Source organism: Elephas maximus, chromosome 26 (genome assembly GCF_024166365.1).
Source record: "Elephas maximus indicus isolate mEleMax1 chromosome 26, mEleMax1 primary haplotype, whole genome shotgun sequence".
Lineage (NCBI taxonomy): Eukaryota > Metazoa > Chordata > Mammalia > Proboscidea > Elephantidae > Elephas > Elephas maximus.
This window is the reverse complement of record NC_064844.1, coordinates 7,377,132-7,389,422: the sequence shown is the minus strand read 5'-3', so window position 1 is coordinate 7,389,422 and position 12,291 is coordinate 7,377,132. Positions and strand designations below refer to the sequence as shown.

The 12,291-nt window shown below is 43.9% G+C and overlaps 1 protein-coding gene across 5 annotated transcripts in view; it reads left to right on the top strand.

Annotated features, from left to right (window-relative positions):
• The window catches only part of EML6 (EMAP like 6), a 264,701-nt gene that overhangs the window by 99,728 nt on the left and 152,682 nt on the right, over positions 1-12,291 (top strand). For all 5 annotated transcript variants that reach the window (XM_049870655.1, XM_049870656.1, XM_049870657.1 and 2 more), the window contains exons 3-4: positions 2,426-2,585; positions 11,183-11,281. In XM_049870655.1, coding sequence (XP_049726612.1) covers positions 2,426-2,585; positions 11,183-11,281 — 259 coding nt within the window. The remainder of the gene's footprint in view (positions 1-2,425; positions 2,586-11,182; positions 11,282-12,291) is intronic.

Sequence of the window (12,291 nt, the reverse complement as noted above, 5' to 3'; positions counted from 1 at the left end):
CTGCCTCCAGCATCCTAACCTTTTCTCTTTCTCTTTCCTCTTCTCTTAAATATCTCTTGACTCGTCCTTTCCATCCACTGCCTTACCTTAGGCCCTCATTGTCTCCTGCATAGACTTTGACTTTCCCGCCTCCTCTCACAACATTCCTCTGCAGTCTGCCCTTCCCACTGCACATCACCACTGCAAGGATTGTCTCCCAGAAACACAAAGCTGTTCATTTTCTGTCCTGCTAACGATTGTCAGTGGTGCCCCAGCTTCCTGGTCTCATTAAAAGGGTTTTCGTGAGCCACTCCTGCCTGTCTAACGCATCTAATTCCCTGTTATTCTCAGTAAGATTTCACTACTGACACTGTCTTCTCACGTGAATGCCCTTTGTCTGTCATATGAACTGATGCCATCTCTAATGTCCTAGACAGCTTGTCACCCCATCCTTTGTCTTTGTACGTCACTATGTACATATCTTGATATCTTGTATATATTCTCTAGTTATTTTTTTCCATGTCTGTCCTTTCTGTTAAGGTGAGCTTAAGGGGGCAGTGTATTTTCTCTTTAAGTATCTGTCTGGGGCACTGTACCCTTAAATAAGGGTTTGTTGGATGAATGAACTAAAATATACTAGTTTGTGTATATATAGGGTTTTCACAGACTACTTCCATCCATTGGTTGAATGAAACAAACATGGCACTTCATAATCGCAATTTTCTAGAACATCGTGATGCCATCAAATAACAGGTATATCCCAGAAAAACTGAAATTGAGAGGGTCCTTTGATGCCTTGTTGGTCATTTCTACCTTCTACACCAACTCTCCTCGCTCAGTGTTCCACAGCCTTAAGAAGTTTGAAAGCCTCTAGCATTCATCTGTTGTTAAAAAGCTTCCCTTTTATACGGACAGAAACCCTGCGGTGTAGTATTTAAGAGGTACACTGCTAACCAAAAGGCCAGCAGTTCGAATCCACCAGCCGCTTCTTGGAAACTCTATGGGGCAGTTCTGCTCTGTCCTATAGGGTCGCTATGAGTTGGAGTTGACTCAACAGCAACGGGTTTGGTTTTTTGGGTTTTTGTACAGATTATCTTTTTATATTACTTCCTTATAAAGATTCCTGAAGAAACATTTTCCAGCAAGCGCTTGTCAGATGGCCACCTCGTATTCAAAGTAGCTTGTTTATCTGAGGCACACTGTATCCACGCAGACATGCGTGTCGATGATATCTGTATGATGAGAGTTACGCGATGACGATGATGATGGTGATGAACCTGGTATCAAGTGCGTCTCGTGCCAGGCACTGTGCTAAGCACTCTGCATTCGTTATATTATTTATTTTTATATACTGTCTTCATTTTATAGATGAAGAAATTGAGGCAAGAGAGATCAAGTAAAGTGCTCGAGGAACCAGAGCTGGTGGGAGGCAGCCGCTGTGCAAACCCCGCTGTCTGATTCCAGTGTGTCTGCCCTTATCAGCACCATGTTCAAAATGGAAAAGGAAACAAAAATCCACTTTTGTTTACTGTGTAAACAGATGCTAAAAATTGAAAGGAAAAGCTTCTACTTCTGTTGACTGTGTAAACAGAGTCATCTGCTAGGTTTCTATATACGTGATGTGCTTTTTTTATTTCTAACACTTATTTTCAGAAAGGCACACCTTCTTTACATGATAAATTTAACCATTGGAGTGATATCCAGGAATAATAATGGTGACATTTCTCCCTCTTGACTGCTACAGACGCCTTGAAACACTAGTTGGCATTTGGCAAAGTTTTATTTTGATTGGACTACGAGGAAAACTGCTGCACAAGCCAGGGGCAGAGTAATTTACAGGTCTCTTGGTGTCACAGTGATTTATGAAAAACAGAAATTTTCATTTAAAATGCATAATCTGTGGCGACAGATACAGAAACAGCACTTGACTCTGGGACCCTTCCGTGCTTTCAAATCCCACTTAGGATGGTATCCCGCGCTTCCGCAGGCAGGTCTCATTAACTCAGAGGGGTGAACTTTCTCCTAGCAGCAACTTTTTTTTTTCCCAAATTAAAGTCAAAAGCTAGCTTGAAAACTGGGTAATATTTTCAAAACCGTTAAGTAAATATCATCAAATAAATTTTTTTTAAAGCAATTACAGAACCATATGGAATATTTTCTAACCACAGAACCATAATCATAAGAGTGCCGGATTTTCAAGGTAACCAAATGGGTATGACCTCACAAAACAGTCTTTTTGTTAAGCTGTGCTAAGCTTCTCTTTGCCAAAGTTGAACGTTTCAATTTAGACTGGTCAGGTAATTATTTGGAGACAGTTCAGACTCTTTCTCTTGAGATAATCTTTTATTAGATGATTACGGAGTGAGAAATAAATTTGGATAAAAGGTAATATTTTTTTTAACTTTGTTTAGTTCAAAATGTGAAAAGAGACCTTTTTCTCTTTCAGCCTTGCCTTACATCCAGATAAAACTCTTGTCGCGACTGGCCAAGTTGGAAAGGAGCCATATATATGCGTATGGGATTCGTATAATGTACAGACTGTGTCCATTCTTAAAGATGTCCATACGCATGGAGTTGCCTGCCTGGCTTTTGACTCAGATGGACAGGTGTGTATCTTTTCCCACTTCTCTTTTCTTTAGTGACTTCTCTTTTTAATGACTTCACACAAGTCACCTAAAATTATAATGCCAACATTACAAGCCTACGGGCTCAGAGAGCCCGTCGACCTGGCTGGCTCCTTCTGCCAGTCTTCTAGAATTCCTCACCTACCTGGCCTTTTCCCAAGCTTGTGGCACTAGCACCCAGCCCCAGATAGGCTCCACTTTTGGTTTCCCCTAGCCTCACCATCCAGTTAAAAAGCCTCCTAAAAGAATTCATGAATTCAGTTCCACCATTGCTCAGCAAACCCACTTTCTCATCCATTGGAATAACGACTGGGCCAAACCTTCTTCATAGTCCTCAAGCCCTGAGCATTACCCTGGTACCCTGGCTTTTGGAAGATAATGGCACCTCCTAACTATTCACTGAGAAAATTCTCTAGGACTCTTTACCTTGAGATTACTTCTGACTCCTCCCTACCTCCTCCCAACTCAAGCAGTCACCAATTCCTGCTTATTATTTTCTTTATCATAACCTTCATCCTCTTCCCATTCTGCTACCGTTCTTTAAGTTTCAAATCATCCCATGTCTGACTTAGTTTAAGTAATCTCTACGCTGGTTTCCCCACAGTCAATTTCTTGCTAATACATTTCACCAAATAAAAAAAGTTTCAAGGCACTGCTTAAAACCCACAAAACCGTGGAGTACCATTGAATGAAGTCCATACTTTGTAGCTGGGCATTTCTACACTAACAGACTTTTCTAGTTTTACTTCCATTATCCCTTTGAACTGACTCCTTCTTCAAAGACACTACAATAGCCTTCATGAAGCCTTCCGAATCCTCTCAACAAGGTTTTCTCTCCTTCCTTTGGCCTCTGGCTACACTTGGCAGAAAAGATCTGTTGATGTGTTATAGAAAAGGAAGAGGGAACATTGGGGATCACTCCTGGCTCCCACTGCATTCACCTCCTCCCTAAGTCCTTGCCCTTCTCTCCCCAGCCTTCTCCATGTTCCTTTGCCACTCTTCCTCCCTTTGATCTTCCATATTTCTGCCAGTTAAGTCCTTCAGTCCAATATTTGAGACATGTCAGAATTAATTCTGTAAGTCGGTGCCATGGAGAGACCTGTGAAATTATTCCTAGAGGATTGACTAAACTGAGAATCTTCAGGAAACTCAGTGGGTTATGGGAGTTGACCTGGTTTAAGTCATTTGTTTAACAATTAACATGTACTTGGTGTTTTCTGCTATTTTGAGAGAGTATTGATCATTAACCGTTCATTTTTTCAAGTTAGAACCAGATTCACTACATATTTAGAACCCTGGTATATATGTGGAAACCTTGGTGGTGTAATGATTAAGAGCTATGGCTGCTAACCAAAAGGTGGCTCCTTCAAATCCACCAGGTGCTCCTTGGAAACGCTATGGGGCAGTTCTACTCTGTCCTAAGGGTCACCACGAGTTGGAATCGCTAGACGGCAATGGGTTTTTAATAGGTATATATGCTTTTGGTCTTACTACGCTGTAATCCATCTGGTTTAGTCAGGATAGTACCTACATTCCATTGTACTACCGTCACCATCAAGTTGGCTCTGACTCATGGCAACCTCACGTAGAACGGAGTTCAATGTCCCCGGTCCTGCGCCATCTTCATGATTGTTGGTATGTTTGAATTCACTGTTGTGGCTACTGTGTCAGGCCATCTCATTGAGACTTTCCCTCATTTTCACTGACCCTCTACTTTCCCGTTCATAGCCACGTCTAAGGAGAAACAGCTGGGTGATGGTATTTGCTCAGGTGTCCAGGTCTATGGAGAAACAGCTGGGTAATGATATTTGCTCAGGTGTCCAGGTCTAAGGAGAAACAGCTGGGTGATGATATTTGCTCAGGTGTCCAGGTCTAAGGAGAAACAGCTAGGTGATGGTATTTGCTCAGGTGTCCAGGTCTAAGGAGAAACAGCTGGGTGATGATATTTGCTCAGGTGTCCAGGTCTAAGGAGAAACAGCTGGGTGATGATATTTGCTCAGGTGTCCAGGTCTGTGGAGAAACAGCTGGGTGATGGTATTTGCTCAGGTGTCCAGGTCTGTGGAGAAACAGCTGGGTGATGGTATTTGCTCAGGTGTCCAGGTCTGTGGAGAAACAGCTGGGTGATGATATTTGCTCAGGTGTCCAGGTCTGTGGAGAAACAGCTGGGTGATGATATTTGCTCAGGTGTCCAGGTCTATGGAGAAACAGCTGGGTAATGATATTTGCTCAGGTGTCCAGGTCTATGGAGAAACAGCTGGGTAATGATATTTGCTCAGGTGTCCAGGTCTGTGGAGAAACAGCTGGGTAATGATATTTGCTCAGGTGTCCAGGTCTATGGAGAAACAGCTGGGTGATGATATTTGCTCAGGTGTCCAGGTCTAAGGAGAAACAGCTGGGTGATGATATTTGCTCAGGTGTCCAGGCCTAAGGAGAAACAGCTGGGTGATGATATTTGCTCAGGTGTCCAGGCCTAAGGAGAAACAGCTGGGTGATGGTATTTGCTCAGGTGTCCAGGTCTGTGGAGAAACAGCTGGGTGATGGTATTTGCTCAGGTGTCCAGGTCTGTGGAGAAACAGCTGGGTGATGATATTTGCTCAGGTGTCCAGGTCTGTGGAGAAACAGCTGGGTGATGATATTTGCTCAGGTGTCCAGGTCTATGGAGAAACAGCTGGGTAATGATATTTGCTCAGGTGTCCAGGTCTGTGGAGAAACAGCTGGGTGATGATATTTGCTCAGGTGTCCAGGTCTATGGAGAAACAGCTGGGTGATGATATTTGCTCAGGTGTCCAGGTCTAAGGAGAAACAGCTGGGTGATGATATTTGCTCAGGTGTCCAGGTCTAAGGAGAAACAGCTGGGTGATGATATTTGCTCAGGTGTCCAGGTCTAAGGAGAAACAGCTGGGTGATGATATTTGCTCAGGTGTCCAGGTCTAAGGAGAAACAGCTGGGTGATGGTATTTGCTCAGGTGTCCAGGTCTGTGGAGAAACAGCTGGGTGATGATATTTGCTCAGGTGTCCAGGTCTAAGGAGAAACAGCTGGGTGATGATATTTGCTCAGGTGTCCAGGTCTGTGGAGAAACAGCTGGGTGATGATATTTGCTCAGGTGTCCAGGTCTATGGAGAAACAGCTGGGTGATGATATTTGCTCAGGTGTCCAGGTCTAAGGAGAAACAGCTGGGTAATGATATTTGCTCAGGTGTCCAGGTCTATGGAGAAACAGCTGGGTGATGATATTTGCTCAGGTGTCCAGGTCTGTGGAGAAACAGCTGGGTGATGATATTTGCTCAGGTGTCCAGGTCTGTGGAGAAACAGCTGGGTGATGATATTTGCTCAGGTGTCCAGGTCTAAGGAGAAACAGCTGGGTGATGATATTTGCTCAGGTGTCCAGGTCTGTGGAGAAACAGCTGGGTGATGATATTTGCTCAGGTGTCCAGGTCTATGGAGAAACAGCTGGGTGATGATATTTGCTCAGGTGTCCAGGTCTAAGGAGAAACAGCTGGGTAATGATATTTGCTCAGGTGTCCAGGTCTATGGAGAAACAGCTGGGTGATGATATTTGCTCAGGTGTCCAGGTCTGTGGAGAAACAGCTGGGTGATGATATTTGCTCAGGTGTCCAGGTCTGTGGAGAAACAGCTGGGTGATGATATTTGCTCAGGTGTCCAGGTCTAAGGAGAAACAGCTGGGTGATGATATTTGCTCAGGTGTCCAGGTCTAAGGAGAAACAGCTGGGTGATGGTATTTGCTCAGGTGTCCAGGTCTGTGGAGAAACAGCTGGGTGATGATATTTGCTCAGGTGTCCAGGTCTGTGGAGAAACAGCTGGGTGATGATATTTGCTCAGGTGTCCAGGTCTATGGAGAAACAGCTGGGTGATGATATTTGCTCAGGTGTCCAGGTCTATGGAGAAACAGCTGGGTGATGATATTTGCTCAGGTGTCCAGGTCTAAGGAGAAACAGCTGGGTGATGATATTTGCTCAGGTGTCCAGGTCTAAGGAGAAACAGCTGGGTGATGATATTTGCTCAGGTGTCCAGGTCTATGGAGAAACAGCTGGGTGATGATATTTGCTCTGGTGTCCAGGTCTAAGGAGAAACAGCTGGGTAATGATATTTGCTCAGGTGTCCAGGTCTAAGGAGAAACAGCTGGGTGATGGTATTTGCTCAGGTGTCCAGGTCTGTGGAGAAACAGCTGGGTGATGATATTTGCTCAGGTGTCCAGGTCTGTGGAGAAACAGCTGGGTGATGATATTTGCTCAGGTGTCCAGGTCTATGGAGAAACAGCTGGGTGATGATATTTGCTCTGGTGTCCAGGTCTAAGGAGAAATAGCTGGGTGATGATATTTGCTCAGGTGTCCAGGTCTAAGGAGAAACAGCTGGGTGATGGTATTTGCTCAGGTGTCCAGGTCTGTGGAGAAACAGCTGGGTGATAATATTTGCTCAGGTGTCCAGGTCTGTGGAGAAACAGCTGGGTGATGATATTTGCTCAGGTGTCCAGGTCTGTGGAGAAACAGCTGGGTGATGATATTTGCTCAGGTGTCCAGGTCTGTGGAGAAACAGCTGGGTGATGATATTTGCTCAGGTGTCCAGGTCTAAGGAGAAACAGCTGGGTGATGATATTTGCTCAGGTGTCCAGGTCTAAGGAGAAACAACTGGGTGATGATATTTGCTCAGGTGTCCAGGTCTGTGGAGAAACAGCTGGGTGATGATATTTGCTCAGGTGTCCAGGTCTATGGAGAAACAGCTGGGTGATGATATTTGCTGTGGTGTCCAGGTCTAAGGAGAAACAGCTGGGTAATGATATTTGCTCAGGTGTCCAGGTCTATGGAGAAACAGCTGGGTAATGATATTTGCTCAGGTGTCCAGGTCTGTGGAGAAACAGCTGGGTGATGATATTTGCTCAGGTGTCCAGGTCTATGGAGAAACAGCTGGGTAATGATATTTGCTCAGGTGTCCAGGTCTGTGGAGAAACAGCTGGGTGATGATATTTGCTCAGGTGTCCAGGTCTATGGAGAAACAGCTGGGTGATGATATTTGCTCAGGTGTCCAGGTCTAAGGAGAAACAGCTGGGTAATGATATTTGCTCAGGTGTCCAGGTCTATGGAGAAACAGCTGGGTGATGATATTTGCTCAGGTGTCCAGGTCTGTGGAGAAACAGCTGGGTGATGATATTTGCTCAGGTGTCCAGGTCTGTGGAGAAACAGCTGGGTGATGATATTTGCTCAGGTGTCCAGGTCTAAGGAGAAACAGCTGGGTGATGATATTTGCTCAGGTGTCCAGGTCTAAGGAGAAACAGCTGGGTGATGGTATTTGCTCAGGTGTCCAGGTCTGTGGAGAAACAGCTGGGTGATGATATTTGCTCAGGTGTCCAGGTCTGTGGAGAAACAGCTGGGTGATGATATTTGCTCAGGTGTCCAGGTCTATGGAGAAACAGCTGGGTGATGATATTTGCTCAGGTGTCCAGGTCTATGGAGAAACAGCTGGGTGATGATATTTGCTCAGGTGTCCAGGTCTAAGGAGAAACAGCTGGGTGATGATATTTGCTCAGGTGTCCAGGTCTAAGGAGAAACAGCTGGGTGATGATATTTGCTCAGGTGTCCAGGTCTATGGAGAAACAGCTGGGTGATGATATTTGCTCTGGTGTCCAGGTCTAAGGAGAAACAGCTGGGTAATGATATTTGCTCAGGTGTCCAGGTCTAAGGAGAAACAGCTGGGTGATGGTATTTGCTCAGGTGTCCAGGTCTGTGGAGAAACAGCTGGGTGATGATATTTGCTCAGGTGTCCAGGTCTGTGGAGAAACAGCTGGGTGATGATATTTGCTCAGGTGTCCAGGTCTATGGAGAAACAGCTGGGTGATGATATTTGCTCTGGTGTCCAGGTCTAAGGAGAAATAGCTGGGTGATGATATTTGCTCAGGTGTCCAGGTCTAAGGAGAAACAGCTGGGTGATGGTATTTGCTCAGGTGTCCAGGTCTGTGGAGAAACAGCTGGGTGATAATATTTGCTCAGGTGTCCAGGTCTGTGGAGAAACAGCTGGGTGATGATATTTGCTCAGGTGTCCAGGTCTGTGGAGAAACAGCTGGGTGATGATATTTGCTCAGGTGTCCAGGTCTGTGGAGAAACAGCTGGGTGATGATATTTGCTCAGGTGTCCAGGTCTAAGGAGAAACAGCTGGGTGATGATATTTGCTCAGGTGTCCAGGTCTAAGGAGAAACAACTGGGTGATGATATTTGCTCAGGTGTCCAGGTCTGTGGAGAAACAGCTGGGTGATGATATTTGCTCAGGTGTCCAGGTCTATGGAGAAACAGCTGGGTGATGATATTTGCTGTGGTGTCCAGGTCTAAGGAGAAACAGCTGGGTAATGATATTTGCTCAGGTGTCCAGGTCTATGGAGAAACAGCTGGGTAATGATATTTGCTCAGGTGTCCAGGTCTGTGGAGAAACAGCTGGGTGATGATATTTGCTCAGGTGTCCAGGTCTATGGAGAAACAGCTGGGTAATGATATTTGCTCAGGTGTCCAGGTCTGTGGAGAAACAGCTGGGTGATGATATTTGCTTAGGTGTCCACGTCTGTGGACTTCTTGATTAAATCAAATGAATGTGTCCAAATGCATTTGCATGTACAAATGCAAATGTATGCTTATATGTGTACTTACACCTACTTTCTCTAATTTGATTTTGTTATCCTAACAACCTTTTTTTTTTTTAAGTAAATATTTGTTCTGAAAAGTCACAAGAAAATGTAATGCATGGCCCAGAGAAATCCAGCCTTAACTTTCTAATTCTTTGCCCGTTCTATTTTGTGTCAGAACCCTAGCTATCCTCTTTTAGGTTCCCTTTTGGGTGGCGGTGGTGGGGGTACAATGCACGGCACTTAACTCTGAGTTGAGGAAAGCAACCCCCTGTTTGTTTGCCGTGATTGGTTTCGTGGCGTGTTGACAGCTATTGCTTCAGGTCTGCCTTGTTCCCTGAGTAGGGTTGACCAGAATCGCATGATATTTAGAAAATGACAAATGGCCCGTAACCTCACAGTCAACAAAAGGCAATAGAAATGCTTTCAAGTAGGTATAGATATATACAGGAAACCCTGGTGGCGTAGCGGTTAAGTGCTACGGCTGCTAACCAGAGAGTCTGCAATTCGAATCCACCAGGGACTCCTTGGAAACTCTATGGGGCAGTTCCACTCTGTCCTATAGGGTCGCTATGAGTCGGAATCGACTTGACAGCCCTGGGTTTGGTTTTTTGGTTTTATAGATATATAGTTATAGAAATGCTTTTCAGGCCTGTCACTACAAATGAACATGGGGTCACCATGAGTCAGAACCAACTCAATGGCAGCTAACAACAGGAGTCTATAGTCTAAAAGCCTAACCAAGCTGGTAAAATTAAAGGGCTTGACGTAGAGAAGTCACATTAATGAACGCTACCTTTGTTCATAATTTTCTCTAATTTCACAAATATTTTAAGTAATAAAGAAGAATATATAATTTTAGTAAATTGAATCTGAAACAACATCCCCCAGCATAAATTCTTTGGGTTCAGATTAGAATTTGTCCTTAAAGGGAAAAAAGTATCCAACGCATAAATTATAGACAAAATCAAAGTGTTTGAAACACACAAACAGCCAAATGGGAGATTCTAGCAGGATACCGTTTATAAGGAGATATCACTGTGTAATAAATGGAGATGTGCACTGGGAGTAAGTAGATTTGGCTTCTCTTTGGCTTTGTAAGTAGCTAGACATGAGACCTTGGGAAAATTAATTAGCCACCTTAAATCTCTGTTTTCTCATATACAAACAGAATGAAACATTACCCAGTCTGCTTTCATCTTTTTGGTTGCTGTATGCTTGAGTCCACTGTTGCAGCCACTGTGTATCTTGAGCTCCTTCTAGCCTAGGGGGCTCCTCTTCCAGAACAATGTCAGACAATATGCTATTGTGACCTGTAGGATTTTCATTGACTAAATAGATCACCAGGCCTTTCTTCCTGCTCATCTTGGTCTGAAAGCTCCAGTGAAGCTTGTCTACCATGGGTGACCCCGCTGGCATTCGAGATACTGGTGGCATAGCTCCCAGCATCATAAAACCAAACCAAACCTGTTGTCCCTGAGTCAATTCCAACTCATAGTGACTGTATGAGTAGAACTGCTCCGTAGGGTTTCCAAGGCTATAATTGTTACGGAAGCCGGCTGCCACATGTAAACCACCACAGTTTGACAAACTGACATATGGATGGTGGATAGAATCCTAGACTCTGTAAAAAAAAAAAAGTTAAGTGAGAAACTTAAAACCCAGCCTTCAGGGCCTAGTCCTGTGATTTCCACTGACTTTCTGAGAGGCCTCATGAAATTTGGCAGTAATGTTTCCTGTGTTTTAAGATTTTTGAAATTTCAGCGTATGCTAATGGAAACCATCTGTGTTTAGTTAGGGGTTTAAGATAGATTTTAAGAAATCACTTTGTTCATGAGAAAGCCTGTGCCTAGCATGTAGTAGGTAGCCAGTCAACTATTTGCTGGAAGGAGGCATGAATAAAGGGACATCTTTTCAACAGTTTTAGGTATTAAATTATTGTTCTTATTCCTAGCGTTTAGCCTCTGTGGGATTGGATGCCAAAAACACAGTCTGCATTTGGGACTGGAGGAAGGGGAAGCTCCTGGCCTCTGCCACTGGCCATTCCGACCGGGTAAGGAGACCTTGTTGGGTCAAACCACATGGATTTCGTAACTGTGGAGGAATTGTGAAATTGCTTCTCTGACTTTTAATATTTTTTAAAGGAAGTTTGCCACGTATAGATTTTTCCCAAGTATTGCACTTAAGAACTTACCGTTTCTTTTGTTAATTCATGATTAGTAGCTAACATGCTGGCATGATCGCTTCTGGTAATCAGATGCTTTATTTGAGCTGTTAACTGCTTTTGATAGGAAAAGCAAATTTTTTATACTGACATTTCCCTTCTTCATAAAATCAAAACAGAATTGAATTTGAAATTGTATGTATAGTTGTATTAATTTAGAAATGGAAATAGTTGTCAGAAAATAATATTCACAAAATGTAATTACAAGGGCGCACGTTCCCATTTCAGATGAATGTAAAGACCCCACTGAGAGTCTCTGTTACATTTGAGAACGTTGGCCTGCTTGTCATTCATACTGAAATCAGTGTGATCAGAAATGCTAATTCCATGTAGTCACAGCTGGCAAGGCAGGGAACGAAGCAAGTGCATGCATGTAACTGGTCAGAAACCTATGTCTCCAGGGTCTTAGGTAATTGAAATATTTTGACTGCTTTATTGTCTTGATTTTCCAGTTTGAAAGTGCATGTGGATGATTTTCTTACACTGACTTCTGGTTGTCTTATTTCTATACAATATGAATGCCCATGTCACTAGGCCCTAGTTAAATATTTAAGTCAATCTCTCTTGCTTAGGGTGAACTTTAAAAAAAAAATTTTAATGGAATGGTATGTTCATTCAGGGAGAATCCTGGCTGTAGGAGAACCCCACAGTTGCTGCACGTTTGGATGAATTCTGCTCCAGGTCAAGGCCTCAGAAAGTCCAGGAGTGACCAGTAGTAGAACTTAAGTGTTGGAAAAGGCCTGGCACCTGCACTGGTGCTTGGGCCCTACCCCCAGGCACTAACTTAATTTAATTGGCATTAACTTAGTACTCAGTGAGCTGTTTAGGTTGAAAATATT